This window comes from Natator depressus, chromosome 7, assembly GCF_965152275.1.
Source record: "Natator depressus isolate rNatDep1 chromosome 7, rNatDep2.hap1, whole genome shotgun sequence".
Taxonomy (NCBI): domain Eukaryota; kingdom Metazoa; phylum Chordata; order Testudines; family Cheloniidae; genus Natator; species Natator depressus.
Window position 1 is genome coordinate 29,430,215 of NC_134240.1, and position 20,614 is coordinate 29,450,828.

General features: G+C 59.9%; 1 protein-coding gene across 2 annotated transcripts; it reads right to left on the reverse strand.

The window, feature by feature from the left end:
• Positions 1 to 5,602: 5,602 nt before the first annotated feature.
• On the reverse strand, positions 5,603 to 20,614 carry SF3B2 (splicing factor 3b subunit 2). 2 transcript variants are annotated; one of them, XM_074957818.1, is made up of 21 exons: positions 20,485 to 20,614; positions 19,988 to 20,034; positions 18,079 to 18,156; positions 17,412 to 17,663; positions 15,942 to 16,068; positions 15,655 to 15,755; positions 15,302 to 15,407; positions 14,418 to 14,506; positions 13,121 to 13,315; positions 12,124 to 12,261; positions 11,694 to 11,774; positions 10,973 to 11,200; positions 10,440 to 10,589; positions 10,043 to 10,132; positions 9,576 to 9,683; positions 8,747 to 8,854; positions 8,060 to 8,202; positions 7,815 to 7,916; positions 7,254 to 7,353; positions 6,059 to 6,244; positions 5,603 to 5,794 (listed from the first exon to the last, which is right to left on the reverse strand). In XM_074957818.1, the coding sequence occupies exons 1-21, from the start codon at positions 20,597 to 20,599 to the stop codon at positions 5,723 to 5,725; spliced, it is 2,616 nt and encodes an 871-aa protein (XP_074813919.1). In that variant the 5' UTR covers positions 20,600 to 20,614; the 3' UTR covers positions 5,603 to 5,722. The 2 variants fall into 2 exon arrangements, with proteins under 2 accessions (XP_074813919.1, XP_074813920.1); XM_074957819.1 differs by having other exon boundaries at positions 5,604 to 5,794; positions 14,418 to 14,503.

Genomic DNA, 20,614 nt, shown 5'->3' on the forward strand with positions numbered 1-20,614 from the left:
CCGGGGCCGCCCCGCCGGGGGTGAGGGGCCCGGAGCCCGGCTTGGGGGGCAGGGGCGCCGCGACCGGGGGCTGGGCCGGGGGCTGCCCCGAGGGAGATTGCTGGGGGAGCGCGGCCGCCGCGGGCTGCGGGGCGGGGGCGCGCTGCCCCCCGCCCCCGGGACCCCCGCGCTCCGCCATGAAGCCGAGCCGGACCCGCACCGCTGCCCGGCCCTGCCTGTTGCCCTGGGCGCGCTCCCGCCCGCCGCCGTTCGCTCCCGCTCGCTCCCGAGGGCAGGAGGCGGGGCACGGGGGAGGGCTCGCCGACCTGATTGGTCACAGGGGGACTCGCACCTCCCCACGGTTCCACCCCGCAGGAGCGCCAGGCTCGTGCCCAGGCGGGGGGGGCAAGAAACAGAATGGGGGGGGGGTCGCCGAGCCGTGCGAGGACCCGCTTCGGGGAGCGCGCCTCCAACTCCTGCCCGCTGCCACCCACCCCACGCCCCTGTCCCAGCCAGCCCCCTTCCCACCCTAAACCCCTCAGCCTCCTCCCCACCAACCCAGCCCCCAGCCCTCCCTCCCACTAACCCCCTCTGCCCACCCGTCCCACTGCCCCCCCCTCCCACCAACCCAGCCCCCAGCCCCTCCTCCCACTAACCCCCCTGGCCACCCATCCCACTGCCTCCCCCTCCCCACTACCCCAGTCCCCAGCCCGCCCTCCCACTCACCCCCTCTGCCCACCTATCCCACTGCCTCCCCCCTCCCCACCAACCCAGCCCACAGCCCTCCATCCCACTAACCCCCTCTACCCAACCCCACCCCCTCTAACCCCCTCTGCCCACCCATCCCACTGCCTCCCCCCTCCCCACCAACCCAGCCCCCCCTCCCACTCACCCCCTCTGCCCAACCCCACCCCCTCTAACCCCCTCTGCCCACCCATCCCACTGCCTCCCCCTCCCCACCAACCCAGCCCCCCCCACTCACCCCCTCTGCCCAACCCCACCCCCTCTAACCCCCTCTGCCCACCCATCCCACTGCCTCCCCCTCCCCACCAACCCAGCCCCCCCTCCCACTCACCCCCTCTGCCCAACCCCACCCCCTCTAACCCCCTCTGCCCACCCATCCCACTGCCTCCCCCTCCCCACCAACCCAGCCCCCCCTCCCACTCACCCCCTCTGCCCAACCCCACCCCCTCTAACCCCCTCTGCCCACCCATCCCACTGCCTCCCCCTCCCCACCAACCCAGCCCCCCCACTCACCCCCTCTGCCCAACCCCACCCCCTCTAACCCCCTCTGCCCACCCATCCCACTGCCTCCCCCTCCCCACCAACCCAGCCCCCCCTCCCACTCACCCCCTCTGCCCAACCCCACCCCCTCTAGCCCCCTCTGCCCACCCATCCCACTGCCTCCCCCTCCCCACCAACCCAGCCCCCCCTCCCACTCACCCCCTCTGCCCAACCCCACCCCCTCTAGCCCCCTCTGCCCACCCATCCCACTGCCTCCCCCTCCCCACCAACCCAGCCCCCCCTCCCACTCACCCCCTCTGCCCACCCCTGCCCCCTCTAATCCTCCCTTGCTGTCCACCCTATTGTCTTGCCCCCTTCCCATCCTACCACTAACCCCCTCCCCACTAACCGGTCCCCCAGCCCTCCCTCCCACTAACCCCCTCTGCCCAACCCCACCCCCTCTCACCCCCTCTGCCCACCCATCCCACTGCCTCCCCCTCCCCACCAACCCAGCCCCCCCTCCCACTAACCCCCTCTGCCCACCCATCCTACTGCCTCCCCACCAACCCAGCCCCCAGCCCTCCCTCCCACTAACCCCCTCTGCCCACCCATCCTACTGCCTCCCCTTCCAACCCTCCCACTAACCCCCTCCCCACTAACCCAGTCCTCAGTCCTCCCTCCCACTCACCCCCTCTGCCCACCCCTGCCCCCTCTAATCCTCCCCACCCATCCCACTGCCTCCCCCTCTGCCCATCCCCGCCCCCTCTAATCCTCCCCACCCATCCCACTGCCTCCCCCTCCCCCCAACCCAGTCCCCAGCCCCCCTCCCACTCAGCCCCTCTGCCCACCCCCGCCCCCTCTAATCCTCCCCACCCACCCCACTATCTCCCCCTCAACCCAGTCCCCAGTCCCCCCTCCCACTCACCCCCTCTGCCCACCGATCCCACTGCCTCCCCCCCACCAACCCAGTCCCCAGCCCCCCCTACTCACCCCCTCTGCCCACCTATCCCACTGCCTCCCCCCTCCCCACCAACCCAGCCCCCAGCCCTCCCTCCCACTAACCCCCTCTGCCCACCCCCACCCCGTCTAACCCCCTCTGCCCACCCATCCCACTGCCTCCCCCTCCCCACCAACCCAGCCCCCCCTCCCACTAACCCCCTCTGCCCACCCATCCCACTGCCTCCCCACCAACCCAGCCCCCCCTCCCACTAACCCCCTCTGCCCACCCATCCTACTGCCTCCCCTTCCCACCCTCCCACTAACCCAGTCCTCCCTCCCACTCACCCCCACCCCCTCTAACCCTCCCCACCCATCCCACTGCCTCCCCCTCCCCACTAACCCAGTCCCCAGCCCTCCCTCCCACTAACCCCCTCTGCCCACCCATCCCACTACCTCCCCCTTCCCACCAACCCAGCCCCCAGCCCTGCCTCCCACTAACCCCCTCTGCCCATCTATCCCACTGCCTCCCCCCTTCCCACCCTACCACTAACCCCCTCAGCCTCCTTCCCGCTAACCTGGCCCTGTCCACCTTCCCATCCTCACCACTGACCCAGCCCACCCTCCCAGTAACCCCCTCTAATCCTCCCTTGCTGTCCACCCTATTGCCTTGCCCCCTTCCCATCCTACCACTAACCCCCTCCCCACTAACCGGTCCCCCAGCCCTCCCTCCCATTAACCCCCTCTAATCCTCTTGCCCACCCACCACACTGCCTCCTCCCCCACCACTAACACCCTCAGGCCCCTCCCCACTAACCTGGCCCATCCCCCTTCCCACCCTCCCCACTAACTCTCTCTGCCCCAAACTGGCCCTCCTTCTAATCCTCTCCCTCCCTTCTCACCCTCCCCTAACCCCCCCTGCCTGACTAACCCAGCCCCTCTCCCACATTAACCCTCTCTGCCCCCACCTGCTAATCCAGCCCCTGTCCCTCTTCTCACCCTTCCCACTCACCATCTCTGCCCACCCCACCACACTGCCTTGGCCAGCCCCCGCTCCCTTCCCACTGCCCCCACCAAGCCTCCAGGTAGGTAGAGCCCCTACTCAAGCACACATTTCTCTGCCCTCTACTGGCACCATCCACTGCCCCAGTTATGCTAGTGCAGGGTGGCTGGGCCCATGCTGGCTTGGGAGAGCCCTCCCCAGCTTGGGAGTCACTCAGCCCAACTCTGGGCCCCAGGACCCCTCTATGCCAGTAAGGGAATGGTGGGGGGGAAGGAAGGGCAGGAAACCAGACTGAGGGCACTGGCACACTTTTCTCCCACTGCCATAGGTGCTGGAACTAGGGGTGCTGCTGCACCCTCCGGCTTGAAGTGGTTTCCATTATATACAGGGTTTAGTTTAGTTCAGTGGCTCTCAACACCCCCACAAGACAAATTGTTCCAGCAGCCCCATCCACTGCGATGCACCAGCTTGGGCTCCAGCCGCTAGCCCCAGCCCAAGAGCTCCCCACAGCAACTGCAGGACTGGAGACTGAAAAGGGAGCAGCCTCTGGAACAGAGTGGGGACAGGAGTCCCGAGGTCTAGGCCCGGCTCTTCATCTGTTTCCCCATTTGCAGGGGTAGAACGGAGGGCATGAGAAGGGTCATAGGTGAGTATTGGGGAACAGGTACCTGTCAGGAACCCAGTCTGACCCCTTGCCATGCAGCCAGCCTGCTGCACAGGCCCCGGCTACCACCAAAGGGCAGCAATAGGTCACGGTGCTTAGCTGGCCTCAGCTTTCCCTTCCCCAACTCTGGGAGGCCATGTAAAGAACATGGCTGGCAGAGCTCTGGCCTGCAGCCACCTTGGGCCAGGCAAGCACCAAGGCTGTGCCACCCACCTGCTTTCCCCAGGGGGCAAGCCCCAGGCTGCAGCTGGCAAGGTTAGTTACTGCAAAGGGGTGGGGGGGGGTCTCTCCCCAGGGAAAGAATGCCCCCAGCTTCTTCAGTGCCATCCATGCCCAAATGCCAGCTCAGCATCAGACAGCAAGACCTATCCACCCCTCTGCTCTGTTCTCAACCTGTGAGGCAGCTACTAGTAGTCCACTCTCCCAGGCACATGGCAAAGACCTGCATGCTTGCTGGCAATTGGGGGTGGGGAGGGGAGGAGGACAGCACCTCTTTCCTTGAGCAGCTTTAGAGACACTCCCAGCTGCTGAGCAAGGCAGCCCCTAACTCCCCCCTCCCCACTGTCAAGGTGATGGACAGTAGGAAGCTCAGTCCCCCTGCCATCCCTCCATGTGCCCAAAAGCTCCTGTCTAACCAGAGCAGAACCCCACCCCTGTGCCAGGGCTGTGCTGTGCCCACTGCTCTGCATGGCAGTGAGTGTACCAGGGTCACAGGCATTGCCATGCTACCGTGCTGCAGCTGCTGGGACCAACAGCAGGAAGCAAAGCACAGGCATCAGGGCAGAAAGGAGCTGGAGTTTGGATCCCACCTACCCAGCCACTAGCGAGGACAAGGCTGTGGCTCTGACCTGGGGTGGGGGATAGTAGCTGGAGGGGCCCACACTGGGCTGACTGAGCTAGTTGTCCCCTGAGAGGCACACTCCTGGCTAGCACCCTAGGGTGAAACAAGAATCAGGTTTCCCAGCAGGGCCAAGGGCACAGATCACCTGTGCTGAGGCCAAGGAAAAGTTTCCTGTCTCAAACAGCCACAGCCAACACTGCCCCAAGCTCCAGGACAGCTGGTGCCTGCTAGGGGGGCCAGCAGCCTACAGCTATGGCACAAAGGCTACAGCCTGATGTTTCTAGCTCGTTGCTGGTCTAGCAGGACTCCTGGGTTCTAGCCCAGCCCATGGTCACACAGAGCAATGGCAAGTCACTGCCTGCTGCATGGGAATGACTGGCAAGCACTTTGAGATGGCTGAGCGGCAGTGCTGCTTCATATGCAGCTGCCCCTTGTCCCCTCTGCCCAGGGCCAGCTCTTCCCAAAGCAGCGAGGGCTGAGACACTACAGTAGGGACTGCAGCCCAGGGGGGGCGGTCAGTGACCCAGCTCACAGCAGTTTTGCTACAACAGAGGGGGCCCTGCCAGGGGAGAGTACGCCTCAAAGCACAGCCCTACAAGGCAACCTACTCCTTTGCACCCACTGGCGTTTTACAATAGACCTGGAGATCTCACCTGCCTGGCAGAGCCACACATGGAGCCAGCAGGGAACTGGAAGCACAGTGCACAGAGATCACTGTACTCCAAGGCCTGGCACCCAGGCAACAGAAAGCTCTACGTCCAAGTCTCCACAGCGTGGCTTATTGCATGAGGAGCACACCCCACCTTGTCTGCACTTGCCCCACAGCATTTGGCCAAAGGGGAAGGTGCAGTGGTTGATGGGATCCTGAGACAGCAAAGGGAGGAGGCAGCGCTCGCCTCCTAGAGACAAGATCAAAGGGGCCAGTCTGAGACAAAGCCCAGGCAGGGCCATTGCCCCAGCACCCTGGATTTTATTTACAAAAAACACACAAAACAATTGGAGGGGGCTGAGCAGCAGGGAGTGCAGTTCTCCCTACAGAACAGGAACAAGTGGGTTAAAAACAGAAGGGATGGGGCTAGAACTTGAACTCTTTGTACTTCTTGCCACCCCCACGCGTGTCCTGGGGCTGTGCTTTCCGCTTCTTCTGCTGCAGGGGGCGGGGAGGGGAGGAAGAGAGAGAGAAAAAAAGTTCAGCCAGCAAGGGATCATAACCCCCTCCCTGACCCAGTCTGTCCCCACATCCTGGGGCTGGACAGGAGCTATGGCACCCCCTAGAGGGGACAGGCTCTGTATCCCATTCACTGACCCTGAGCCAATCAATCCCTCTACCCTGTGGGGCCAGATAGGAGCTGGCACCCCGTAGAGGGTTCAACCCCATATCCCACCCCAAACCCCTTCCCACAGCCCTCACCTTCTGCTTAGCTGCATGCTCAGCCACCATGTCACTGAAGTCCTCCTTCTCCACCTGGGCCTGCTGCTCCCGCACGTGCTCTTCGTACTTCTGGGTCATGGCCATCGGGTCAAGCTCCAACTCCTCAGGAGCCAGCGCCACCTCCACTCCCTGGATCTCTGGCACTGGCCCCTTCCGGCTCATCACCTGCAGGTGAAGGGAAGGGTGAGACGCCAGCACTATGGATGGGAGGGGGAGCCCCTGCCCCCCCAGGGAACAGCAGCCAGGGGCCAAGCTAGCCCGGTTTATCTTATGGGGCGGGGGGGGCGACAACGGACGGACGCACAATCACTCAATCTCTCCCAGCTGAGTATTTAGTATTCTCACCTCAAATGCCCAGGGTTCCCACAGAAACACCTAGACCCTGCGTGGCTCACAGCCACCATGAGATCCTGTGGGCAGTGAGTCCCACAGGCCAACTGCAGTGGGGAAGGCCAGGGCCTTCCACTTGAACTGAGCTTGGGTGGTCTCACTGAATACCCCTTTGTTTGGGGGATGATGAGACAGGCCTAACCACTCCCTTGAGAGCAGCCCCTGAACCCCACGCCTCTGCCCCTGTTGGGCCCATCCTCTACCTCTCCCCAGCCACATGTTCCTTCCAGCCCCCACAATAGCAGCACCTGACCAAGCCATTCTAAACCAGGCATTCGAATCCCAGCCCCGAGCCGTTCTCTGCTCAGAAGCAGAGGACTGTCTAGGCCCGAATGCCAGCCCACCTCCATTTTGGATAGGGTGCCCTGAATGGCTCGCTGCATCCAGGAGTCCCAACTTCAGTTCTAGCCTGGCCCTTCAGCAGCCAAGGGCCACCTTTTGCCCTCCATGCTGCTCAACCCCTTTCCATAGCCATCCAGCTGAGTCCTGCCCCTTTCCCTGCACCATAGCTTTCCAGCTCCCTCTGCTCCAATGCTGCCCGCTCCCCCCCGTATCCGATTCCCTGCCCAGCTGGCCCTCTCCCTGCTCTAGATCACTAGTGAACACAGAACAGTGGTTATGCCAAGGACGAGCAGCCCCATCCCACTGCTGGGAAGCCTTGTCACCACAACTGCTCCAGGGGCCCAGAGAACATAGGTGGGTTCCGGAAGTACAGGCCCCCATCCTGCCAAGCTGTTGGTTCTGGTCCCATAGCTCACCCGGCTGGCTGGCCTGTGTCACTCACCGTGGACATGTCATAGATGTGAGTGGAACCCATCATAGCGCCCCCAACTGTGGCTGTTCGCTTCTCTGGCAGCACTGTGAAGAGCTGGGGCGTCTCGCTGCTGTGGGTAAAGGGGGGGCAGAGACAAGATCAGCACAACAGGCCATGAGTGCCAGGGGGACAGAAATGCAGCTACCTCTGGGGTGGAATGTTTGGTAGCCAGACAGCAGTTTGGGACAAGAAGTGGAAAAGAGGGTGTCTGACCCTAATGAAACAGCAAGAGGGATTTGGGAAGCAGAATGGAAACAGCAGGGCTGAGACTGGGCCAAGAGAGCAGTGCTAAGAGCCCCAACTGGGAAAGTAAGTGACTGAGAGCCCTCCAAAATAATAGCATCACCAACAGCACCCTACCCCACTCCCTGCAGTACAGCACCCCCTAGTGCCACATGGGAGCATTAGGGCCAGCACAGACTGCACAGGACGATGCCCCCTGGGGTTCCATGGGATTCTCCCTGAGTCCTGCTCACCCCCGCTGTCTCTGGGGGAGTGGAGTGGCCCAAGCAAGGCAGAGGCCTGACTTACCCATCCATGGCCTCCTCTATCTTCTTCTTCCTCAGCTCAATGAGCTCGGGAGTCTCCATGCCGGCAGGGACAGAGGAGAAGCCGCCTGGCGTGATCAGGCCACTGAGGAGGAAGGGCAAATGGTTAGAGACAGCAACTGGGCCACATGGCCTGGCTGGAATGGAGGAGCCCCCACATGGCCCTCACTGACCATGCCCCCACCTGCCACAACCCCATGGCAGCCCCCACCCCGGATAGGCATCGACCTGTCAGCTGGGGTGATGAAGCCCGTCTCATCTGGCTTCTCCTCATCACTCTCCTCCTCCTCTTCCTCCTCTGAGGATTCCTCGTCTGATGGCTCCAGCTCCCCCCAGGGTGTCCGGTCGATTTCCTCCTCTTCTGCCTTGGTCTGAAATGAGGGGAGATGGGTTGGACAGAGGAAGGTGTGGGGACGAGGGGCCTCCCCCCACTGGAGGGTGTTGCTCCGATTCAGCTGCCTAGCAGGCAGACAGGCTGGCTCAGAGGAGTAGGGAAATGGGCTTTTCTCCTCTAGGGGGCACCATTCCAGCCCCAGTACAAGTAGGAACAGGGGGTTCAGTCTCCAAGGTTCAGGGATCCAATCTTTTCCCCAGCACCAGCCTTGCTGCCCCCTTGCTCTGCCTCAGCTCATCAACCCCACTGAGGAGCACAGTTCCAGGGGTCCTACTGACACCCAGTGGGGAGATAATGGGTCAGTGCAGGCTGTGCATTCGTCTTGGTTCCCACCACCCTGGAAGAGCCCCAGCCTGGTTGGCAGTACCAAAGAGGGGGAATGCCAGCCAGTGGATGGCCCCTAGCTCATCCCACTGCACCTAGAAAGCTACAGGAGTGGCATGTGACCCCAATCCCCCAGGCAATGGCTATTCCCACCCCCGACACAGTCTCTCCAGGGCCGTGATCACTTGGCTACCTACCTGGAACTCAGAAGCATTGGTCCCAAAGACATCTCCATACAGGGGCTTCCCAGTCTCATCAACAGGAGGCTTCCCCCAGCCCCCGGCATGGTACCCGAACGAGCAGCCCTGGGACAAGAGGAAAGAGTTATTCAGTCTCCAGAGGACAGTGGAGTCCAGTGGGTTAGAGCAGGGGATGACTGGAAGCCAGGACTCCTGGGCTCTGGTCCTGGCCCAGCCACTGACTCTGGCTAAGTCACCTCCCATCTGTGGGCCTTAATCTTCCAGCTAGGAAGCTGGGCCAGTGCTCCTCCCACCCCTTGTGAGCGTGCTAGGTTCTAGGTAGAAGGGGTAGATTCCACCCCGGGATGGTTAATGCACGTCTCTGGATGGTGCAAGTGGGGCAGGGGGAAGAAGAGCGTATAACCACGTGGAGTGTGGAAACACAGGAACAAAGAGAAGCATGGAGTGCCAGATGAAAATGATGGGGGGGGGGGTGGCGCAGCAGCTCAGGAGTGGGAAGCAGGAAAGAGGCCATTGCTTCAGCTTGGTCTTTGCTAGGAAGAGGGGAGTCTCAGGGATAGAGTCACACTGCATTGGCAGGCTGAGCTTTTGGGGGAGCCCAGTGCCTCAGCTGCACTAGTACTGCCCTGAGTTAAGAGTCCCCTTTTCCCCCTAGTGAAAAGGGCCAAACAGGGAGGGGCTTCTTGGAGTGGGACCACTCCAACAGACACCCCGGCACCAGTGACAGTACCATAGGCCATTCGAGAGCCCCGCACACACTCAAAGAGCACATGCTGGGGCAAGAGAACATTCCTCAGCGCCCTGTAGGACAGACACAGCCACTCACCTCTGGGATGGGTGAATTGAGGCCCGGGATCTTCAGGTTAGGGTAGGAGGGGGGTGGGCCATAGCGCTGCATGGCAATCAGCCATGGGGGTGGCACTTTGTGGGCATTCTGGAACCAGGAGAGACATGGCATTAGCCAATAGGACAGGCTTGCTTGCCCAGCCCTGGCTAACCAGCCCCCAGGACCATCAGCAAGGAAGTCCCAGGAGGGGACCAAAACACTCATCTCTCACACAGGCATCCCTCAGTCCCAACCTACAGCCCCCTGCTACCTGCCTCCCCACCACCACAGCTCAGCCAGTGCCCTGCAATCCCACCCTACAGCTGCTCTTCTGTTCTAGCCCTGAGGTACCCAGCCATGTAGTGGCCATGACTAGCTGCCTCCCGAAGGCTGGCTGTAGGATCAGCAGAGGAGGGTCACACCAGCTACCCCCCCCCCCCCGACAGGCAGCTTCCAAGAGCACTTACCGGGCCAACGGGCATCCCCAAGGCAATACGCAGTTCATCTGACAGGTCCCCTGGCTTCTTCTCTTTCAACCGCGTCTCAAACTCCTTGCCCTGGTGAAGAGGGGAATCTTGGGGTCAGAGCAAATCGTGACAAGGTGCCCTAATGCTAGTGGGCTGATCACTGCCTAGCACCCAGCTGGGGGGAGAGGCTCCAGCAATCAGAAATCCAGGGTCAGAGAGAGCCAGGCCAGGATGGGTTTTCCTTCCCAGCCCACAATCCCCAGCTGTCTGCCAGAGATTAAGACTGTCCCCCTGAGTCGCAGCATGGGGCACGCCCTGGGCACAGACCCCAGCCAGAGCCACTGTCCCATCTTAGGGGGTCCTGTAGGGACAGGGCTTCCCCTGGCCCTACACCCACCTCATAGTAGAGGTCTCCATGGATGGTGAGCTTGGGCTTGGTCTGCCACTTGAAGAAGGCGTCATGCAGCTTCTGGTAGTCAATGTCGATCTTGCCCATCTTGGGGCGAACCTTCTCCCGCATCTTTGACTTCATTGTCTTCTGCTCCTCCTAGGGGGGGTGGGAGAAAGGAGAGGGTGAGCACACCTCAGCCATGCCACGGGCCCCCTCCAGCTGCAGGGACAGACAGTGCCACCAGACACAGCCTCCTGCCACCCCCTGCAGGGCCTAGGATGCAAACCCATCTCCAGGCAGTAGACCTGACCTACCAACAAGCGGGGCAGGGCGGGGCGGGGCGTGTGTGGGGACGGGAAATATGACAATGGATAACGGGACCAAGTCTTGCAATCATCCCAGGCAGGGAAATGTAGCACCAGCCCCCTGGTGCTACACCACCAAGTCACCACACAGCAACTGAGATCAGAGGGGGAGCTGAGAGTAGGGACTGTTTATATAGGGATCCCGCGACTGGCACCGAGATGCAGAGTGGGTACCTTTTCCTGCAGCGCCTCTCGCATCTCCTGGATGCCCGTGCGCTTGATGAAGTCAGGCAGCTCGAAAGGCGGCTTCTCAATGCCCCGCTTGCCCTGCAAGTACTTGCGCTTGAAGCACCAGTGCCGGGGCACAGGCACCGAGTTGCGAGTGGCCTTGAGGTGAACCAGCAGCTTGGGGTCCTGGGCGGTCACATCATGCATCTCCACCACGTCCGGACGCGCCACAAGCTGGGGACAGGACAGCAGAGGCTTAACCCTCCAAGTGCCCTCCCATTATCCCTACCTCAGACCATCAGCTTAACTTTTAGAGCACCAGAACCTTCTCTCTTCCCTCCCCGCATTCCCAGCGACCGCATCAGATTCCCCCTGCTCCATCAGCCCCAGCCCAGCCAGACAGCAGAGGCCGAAGGGTCCCAACAGGACCCGAGGCAAGTTCATCCTGGGAGATCCCTTGCTGGTACCATGTCCCCAGCGAGAAAAAGCATGGCCCAACACCCAGCTGGGTCAGTTTCACTCTTACTGCTTAAATAGTGCCAACCCAACTGGCCAAGCTGGGCCATCAGCCCAGAGGGCACCAACCCCAATGCAGAGTCCCCTGAACCGGGGTTCAGCCCCGTCCCTCCCCACAGTGTCTTGAGCAGAGCCAGCTCTGTTCCACAGAGGGTGCCCCTTCAGAGAAGCTGTGACACCCACATGGCGCTGGGGTGACTGACCATCTCACCTGTTTGAGCTCTGCCACCGTGAAACGATTCATACGTCTCAGCTTCTTCTTAGACAGTTTGGGGGCCTCAGGTTTCTTCTCCTAGATCCAAAAAAGCAGCATAATAGGCCCGGCTCATCCAGCGCGAGTCCCCCACACCATTTCCACCAGATCAGACCCATGGACCCAGTACCCCTCCCTCCCCCACACACTAATACTGGCCAGTGCAAGATGCAGATGAAGGATCTCCCACTCCCAATAAAGCACCTTCCTGCAGCACTAGCCCAGCTTTGCAGCCCCAGGGCCATGACACCAACTGGGGTCAGTACAGATGCCAGCTTAACTGATCCCTAGCAATACCTGCCCCTGCCCCAAGTCTCTCCTGAGCTCTGGGCCATTGTGGTGCCAGGAAGTTCCACTGGCCACCTGCCTGGCCCCACCCCTAGCCCACCTGTTCATCATCAGAACTGTCATCATCGCTGCCCTTCCGGTCCTCCTCGAAGCCCTTCTTCTTGGGTGCAGCTGCGCTCTCTGGCTTGTCTGCCTTGTCAGGTTCCTTCTCTTTATCTTTCTTTACATCATCCGTCAGCTGTGGAGGCAAGGGAGGGTGAGAAGGGGCCGAGGCTGGAGACTCCATCCCCAGGGAGGGGACACTGACTGGACGGGGATTTAAGCAGGAGCACATGAGCTTGAGCAATTGTCCCCCCAAGGAGCAGCTGGGAGCCCCACAGCAATAGAGGCACAAGACTTGGGGGGGGACGACGGACGGACACAGAGTGAAGAAGGCTCCTTTCCCATCTCCTCAGAGGAGCTAGCAGGACCCCAAAGGGAGCAGATGGGGGAATACAGGCCATGTGGGGGTGCTCCTGCCCTGGGGGATGAAGATCTCCAAGCAAGGCCCTTAAGAAAGAGGAGGGACTTCTGAACTATGGAAGGGAAGGTTCCCCTCCTCTCACCACCAGGTCTCCCCTCCCGCCAACCCAGGGATCAGCCAAGGCTCCCAACTCAGCAGCAGACACAAGAACCCTGCTTGTGCCCACTCCCAGGCTGCAGGGAACATGATGCTGGAGGGCAGACACCGATCTGTATCCTGATGAGGCAGGAAGCACTGCCCCCAGAGTCATGGCAGATGGAGCTTGCAGCTACTTCCCCTGCCCCATTGCAAACAGATCACCACAGGATCTGGGGCTCAGTGCAGCCTGTGAGTCTCCCCTTGCCCCACTGAAGAGAGGGGTTTAAAAGAGCTGGGGATAGAACTCAGGTGTCCCGACTTCCAGCCCCACTGTTCTAACCACTAGATCCCACTGCCCCCCCAGGAGTCCTGGCACCCTTTTATGATATAACCACTAGACCCCACTCCTCGGTCAGATGCCAGGACTTTAACCACTAGAGGCTCCTTTACCTGTGTAGCGCCAAAACCCCAGGACTGCACCCTGAGCCTGGCTCACCTTGAAAGCATCGAAGATCCTCTTGAAGAAGATGAAGTTGGGGTCATAGATCTCTGGCTCCTCAGTGACATACTCAATCTCCACCACTGACTCGCTGTCTTTGGGCTCAGTGCGTGGAGATTCCTTCTCCCCTTTGCCCTCTGCTGCCACACGTGCCTTCTTCTTCTTCTTCCGGTTACGGCGCTTACGGTTCCTCTGCCGACAGAAGTGTATTAATACCTACAGATCCCTCCCCTGGTACTCAGATGCAGCCACCTCTGGGGTGGAGCAGGGGGGCTGTTTATACAGGGAACTCTCCCCAGTGCCGAGATGCAGTCACACTTCATCCTGTAAGTGGCAGCTCTTCAACTGCACATGACATGGCTGCACCATAAATGGCAGACATGAAGAAGGAGGAACTTTATGGTGACGGCATGAAATGATTCTGACAATCATCCTGCAGGATGCTGGGCTTGGCACAGCAGCTCTCATGAGGCTAGAGCCTCAGCTTTACGTGGCAGTTCCCAGCTGCTGTGAAGGGTTTTCAACCTAAAACCCCCTGAATGCAAAGGGAAAGATCTCCCACCTCCTTTTACTCCTAGCATCCCTGTTGCAGGGAGTGGTAAGTTTCACATGCCGCTCAGTCAATTTCACTCCCATCCCTCCCCACACTGGCAGCTAGGGAAGATTCAAACGCCTTAATTGGAAACATGGTTCATAAGAATCTATTACATTCCAAGCCAATGTTTTCAGCCTCAGCATCAGCATCAAGGCCTGTGCTCAGCTGATGCAGTCACTTTAAATCTACCTGTCGCTAGCCAGGCTGAGGTTAGACTAGTGCAGGGGTTCTCAAACTGGGGGTCGCGAGCTGTCAGCCTCCACCCCAAACCCTGTTTTGCCTCCAGCGTTTATAACGGTGTTAAATATATTTTAAAAGTGTTTTTAATTTATAAGGGGGGGTGTGTCACACTCAGAGGCTTGCTGTGTGAAAGGTGTCACCAGTAAAAAAGTTTGAGAACCACTGGACTTGGGGGGGGGGAGTGCCCATCTCAGCATCTAACAGAGCTCTCTGCTTCTGAAGATAGACAAGCCTCATTCAACAGAAGGGAAAACCAAAGCACAGAGAGATGAAGGGGTTGACCAGACCTTACACAGCAAGCCAATGACAGACTAGGAATAGAACCCAGGAGTCCAGACTCCCCTGCTCTCCTCCCAGAAGTGAGGAGAGAACCCAGGAGTCCTGGCTCCCAGCTTCCCCCCTCTAAGCCACTTGACATGCTGGAGCTGGGGACTAAAGTGAGGCACGCAGCCTGCTCACCTCTTTCTTTGATAGAGCCATGTCTTCCTCTGTCTCGGAAGCAGAGATACTGATCAATGCCTTCAAATCTGTCTCCATATCATCGTCTGCTGAAATACAGTGAGATCAGCAAGGTGTGTGGGGGTCAGACACACTGCAGCAAGCTCTGGGGGAAGAGAAGGAGGGGACAGCCCTGCCAACCCCTCAGAACTGCATGCTGGGAGCAGGAGTGACCAACCACATTACAAGGGAGGCCAATTCTCCTGCGCCCCCCTTAGACACATGCCAACCAGCCCCCATTTGTCACAGTGCAAGAGTTGGCTTAGTGGGGGGTGCAGCATATAGAAGGAACACAACCCAGGTGGGTTAGTTGCCTCTGCTTTGTGGAGAGCATTACCAAGGGACAGGAGATGGTCTCCCTAGGAGGCACCTGCCAATCCTGTCTTCTGGGGTATGGACACTGCAGAGAAGGGTTAATGCTGGGGTGCGCCTGAAAGGCAGGGTGCCACCTGCCTTCAGAGAGCACCAAGCTCTTGGGTAAGTCCCAACAGCAGCTACCAATGCCAGGGCTCCTGCCCTGTTTTTCAGTTGTGAAGCAAGAGGCTTGAGAATGATGAGGGCACAGATCACTGGCATGCAATTCCAGGCTCTAACCTCTAGGCTCCATTCCCACATGAGCCAGTAGTACAATCCAGGAGTCCTGACTCCCAGTCCCCCACCAGCTCTAACACATTAGACTCTCCTCCCAACCCAGAGCTGGGGATAGAACCCAGGTGTCCGTCCTGACCCTCCAGAGCTCCCGCCCTTGCTCCCTACAGCACCTCCTGCTGGGAGAGGCCAGGGCTCCGCCTTCAGCCAGAGCTCCTGCCCCAAACCACACAGGAAGAATGGAAGGAGCCTGTTACCTGTGGTGCCAGGCACAGTTATGAGCTCCTCCTGCCGGATCTCCTTGAGTTGCAGGATCTTCTCCAGGGCCTGAGGGATCTTGGGGCCAACAGTGGAATCGTCTGTCTACAAACAGAGGCGATCACTAAGCAGGGGGATGCACCACAACAGGACCCACAGGCTGGCTTGGACAGGAACAACCCAGGAGTCCTGGCTCCTAACACCCCGCCCAGACCCCATTCCCTCCCAGAGCCAGGTATAGAACCCACCCTGTGTGAGTGGATATCAATTCTTCTCTTTACCTCCAACACGTCTCAGAAAACTGCCCATCTGCAACAGGCCACCCTCCAGCCACCACCTTCTGTATCCTTACCTCTCGGCCTTCTTCCCCAGGAGGCGGTGGTGGCCCCCGCGGCCTTGGGCCAGGGGGACCAATAGGAACTCCAGGCAGTGGGGGTCCTACAGGGGCACCACCTAGATGGACAGGAGAGACACACACAAAAGGGGTGAGTCCCCATAAGGAACTGATCTGAAGTAACCAGCCCCCTGCTGCTTCCTGACACCTGCTTCCAAAGCAGGGGCAGCATCCAGGGCCTAGATCACAGCCTGCTAGAGGCAAAATCCCCAACTGTGGTATGGAATCTGGGGTAATAATCTCACCTCGTGGCACCATTGGGGGCCTTGGTCCTATGGGTCTGACAGGCCCCACATCCAGAGGGGGTCTGGGCACCGGGGGGGCCAGCTTGGCCATCTCTTTCTGTCTCTCCTGTTCTAGTAAGACTGCAGCCTGAGAGAAGGAAAACACATGCAGAGGTCACTGATAGGTGGGAGCTGAAGATCAGCAGCCCTCCCCCTCAGCCTTCCCCACAGGATGTCTGAAGGTTATTGGGGGAGACTGTAGGCTGAAAAAGGGGACACCAGGCTGGGTGGGCCCCCTTGTTACTGGAGGGGCCCACTGAGTGGGGTACCAGTGCAGACAGGGGAGACATATGGCACCGGTAAGCAGCAACCTCGCCAGTTAGTCCACCCACCCACGTCCCAGCCCCGAATGCCCAGTGTGATGCCGCTGCATGGGGCTTTAACCACGTCTGCTGCTCCAGCAATTCCTCCTCCTTCAGCTTCTCCCTGAATGAGTGCTCCCCCTGCAAGGAGTGAGGGGGAGGGCAAAGTGCTGGGAACCAGCTGTGAGCAAGTGGCACCCATCCCCTGCCTGCTCAGGGCTTTGGGAAAGGACCAGCAGGAGAGGCAACAATCTGGGAACGGGTCAGCAGGGGCGTGCAGAACTTTTTGTTTTTTTGGGAGGGGCTGGGGGGGGGCAGACAGGGAGCTGAATGGATCGCAGCATCTGTTCTCTGCCAGAACAGGACAGCAACTGGATCCAATTCAGTTCAATATTAGAGAGGAGAGAGCAGCGTCTCTTCTGCAACTTGAGGAGGGAAGGAACCGGATCAGGCTCCTTCAGGCCCCGATGCAACATACAGACCCCACTGCTCTGCTACCTGGTCAGTTTCACCCATGTGTCTCTCCCTATTCCCTGGCTATGGGCAGACAGAACAGATTGCACAAGCTAGAATTTGAAGGAGAACTTTCCCTCACCCAGCATTGAGAAATAGCTGCCACCAAAGTGGGGGCACAGGGCTATATATACAGGGATCCTTCATCTAGTGCTGAGATGTGGCCACCTCTGGGGTGGGGCACAGAGGCTGCTCAGCATTAGCACTTCACAATAGTTTATGGCAGGATGTGAAGAATCATACACACACCTAACACTGCACTTGGGAAGGAGGGATTTGAGGAGGCCAAATGGCCAGGACCCCAGGATTAAAAAGCCCAGACTCTTGGCGAACAAAGTGGTTGAATCTTCGTTATATGTCATCTGGCAGATATCCTGCAGCACAGGGCTAACCACTGGGGCATTCGGGTCAGCACTCACTGCCAGGGGAGAGTGCCCCTACAGATCCCTGCAGCATAGCACTTCCTCACACCATATAGGGGGCACTGGGGTCAGCACTGACAGACAGGGAAGAGCACAAAGACTGAGCCCCGACAGCACAGCACCCCTTAGTGCCACCCTGAGGCCAGCACTGAGGGAGAGCACCTCTGCCCTGCTGCCTGCAACACAGCCCTTACCTGCTTAGCCCTCTCTTCCTGCTGCATTAGCATGGCTGCCTGCTGCTGCGCCAGCTTCAGACGATCTTCCTCTGACAGAGCCGAGGGGTCCACACTCTGCATGCGGAGGGGGGGGCCCATGCCTGGGGGCGGTGGAGGGGGCCCCACGCCCATGGGGAAGTTGAGACTGATGCCAGGGGGAGGAGGAGGGGGTGGCGGGGGCTGCATGGGTGGCATCCCCATGGGGGGAGGGGGCAAGGGGATCCCAGGGAGCTGTGAATGAGAGAAAAGATGATGAGATAAGGACCAGCACAGAGTGTGCAGGATCACAAAGCAATTCATAGGTTATTTATACCAAGATCCATTGCCCAGCACTGAGATGCTGTGTCCCACTGCAGAGGCAGCAGTAACAGCCCATGAGCCACAAAGCAACGCTGAGCATGCTCAGCATAGGAAGAGAAGGCGGCTCCTGGATCCCAGACACAGTTGGAGGGACTTCGGAAGGTAGAACAGCACTGTTCTTCAGGATGCTGGGGTTAGCAATAGCTCCTGGCAGGAAGTACCAACAGATGTCAGTCACCCTGAGAAGCTGCACAGCAGCTGTTGCATAGGAGAGCTACGGCAGGGCAGTCAGCCCCTGTGACCTAGCCAGGCCAGGATTCCTCCTCTCCATATCCCCCTCACTTACCTGTCCAGGTATCGGGGGTGGGGTGGGCTTGTCACCATCATCTCCCCTAAGAGACGGCCTGCTCAGCACGATGCCAGTCTGCGGAGGGAAGACACAGTAAATGCAGCTGCAAAGCAGGTGAAAGCCTATCCACTGGGGAGCCTCTCTCTCAGACTCCCACTGACTTGTGCTGGGTCAGGAGAGGAACTCCAGGCTCTGGGGAGGCCAATACACCACCATGGCAAGGAAAGATAGTAGTGTAGAGCTCTCCAAGCAAGATGGAGCCTGGGGGCGCTGCACATACACCCCCACAACACAGAATACCAGAGTCTCCATAGCCAAGACAGAAAGCAGGATGGGGATACTGATGCCCACAGAGCATGTGGCTCAGAGAGGGGATAGAAGTAAGGCCACCCCCGGCAGCCCACACACTAGCTTCATCCCTGCAGGCTGCACTATAATTGCCCTAATTACTATGAACACGAGCAGACATACTGGAAAGGTGAGGCCTCAACAGAACACTTGCCATTAACCCTCTGCTGTTGGGCAGGTGGGTAGGCTGGCTAGTCAGACCCTGCTATCTTTTGGGACAGGAAGGAATACAGGAGCCCAGATGAAACCTCAATGACCCTCACTAGGACAGAGCTCCTTGCTGGCACCCAAACAGCGCTGGCTATGTCACTGGTGCCCCCAACTCCTACCCAACATGGCAGCAGCAACCACATGTTCCAGTCTTAAGATAAAGATCACAAGTTTCCTTCCACAGGTCACTAGCACCCAAGATGGTTCAATCAGGTGATTGTCACAACCCAGCTTACTGTTCATGCTGAGTGGTACCTCTTGGGCCCCCGTTAACCTAGTATCTGAGCGCCTCCCAGTTGTTAATTTGTTTATCCTTACAGGTATGGCAGCACTATTATCCCCATTATACAGATGCCAAACCGAGGCCTAAAGAGGCTGGGTGACTCACCCAAGATTTCCTGGGGAATCTGTGGCAGAGCAGGGACTAGAACCCAGATCTCCCTAGTCCCAGCTAGTGCCCTAACCACTACAGCAGCCTTCATCTTCTAACACTGCTCATTTACTCTAACACCAGTGAATCCAGGCTGAGAGCCTCCTGGCTCCTAGTCAATGTCACTAGACCCAAGGCTGTTGAGTGCCATTACTGCTCACACTGTGTAGTTGGCATGGTGTGCATGTGGCTATGGGGGCGTAAAGGTGGGAGCTCTCTATGTGCCCCCATGCATGTTTGGGGTGTGACACTACAGTACATGCCAAGCAGTAAGGTCTCCCACTGCGGATTGCCAGCCCCAGGTTTGCGCCTCCATACGGATCCCTTTCATATAGAGGAGTTGGGATGTGGGTGCCAAGCAGGGGTGAAAGTAACTTAAGGGACTTACCAGTACTCAGAACTTCCGGGGTCCTGAGCAAGGTTGGGGTGGGAGGGGCAGCTCAACCAGAAGGGGCGAGGCTGGGGCCAGACTCCCCCAGCCAGCCCTTCAGCAGCAATTTAAATGGCCCAGGGCTCCCAGCCGGCGCTGCCTCTACTGCAGCAGCAACCAAAGCCCTGGGCCCTTTAAATTACTGCCAGAGCCCCGGAGTAGTGGCAGTGACTTAAAGGGCCCAGGGCTCCAGCCGCACGGTAGCAGTAGCAGCAGCCAGGAGCCCCAGGCCCTTTTAAACGACCGTGCCCCGGGGAAGCTACCCCTTTTGGCCCCCCTCATCAGCAGCCCTGCCGGTATGCTCGGCTGTGTACCGGCTCTTACTGGTACACAGCTGCGAACCGTACCAGCCTACTTCCACTTCTGGTGCCAGGGCTCAAGCTTGGTGCACTGGGGCGGCTGTTTCTGATGGCAGAGCAAGTCCCTCGCCCCATGTGAGTAGCGTGTGTTTGGTGGTGTGTGCGCACGGGAGAGAGGTTATTCCTCACCTGCAGCGTGTATGTCTGCAGCCTCTCCACCAGCTCCTCACGGCTGCCTGGAAAACACAGGTGAAGGATGAGCGCTCACAGACCAACACCGACGCTGAGCCACCACCCGCTGCCTTTCCCCACCCTAGGGCTCCCCCATCCCTCGCAGCCCAGTAGGCTCCCGTCCGCCCCCAAACCTACCCCACGTCTCTGGGCTGCCCGGGAAACGCGGCACGGAGCCCGCGGGCCGGCACGGAGCCTGCCCCCCTCCCGCCCCCCATACGGCCCCAGCACGCCCACCGCCAGTGGGGCTTCCCGCCCCCCGGGCCCCAGACGCCCCCTGGCAGGCGCCACCCCCACTCCCATCACCCCAGCAGCTCCCACCCCCTCTCCTAGGTGGGGTTCCCCGCCCCCAGCGGGGCTCACCCCCCCGCCCCCCGACATGGGCCCCGGATGCCCCTGGAGGGAGCCGCCGCCACCCACCCAGCCACCCAGTTCCCCCCCGGTCCGGCCTCCACCTTGCACCGGGGCCCCGATCTCGGCCAACTTCGCTTGCAGCTCGGCGGGCGCCCAGGCCCCGTAGGCCGGCAACGGCAGCTCCCCCTTCGGCGGCTCTGGGTGCTCGGTCGCCATCTTCCCGCCAGCTCC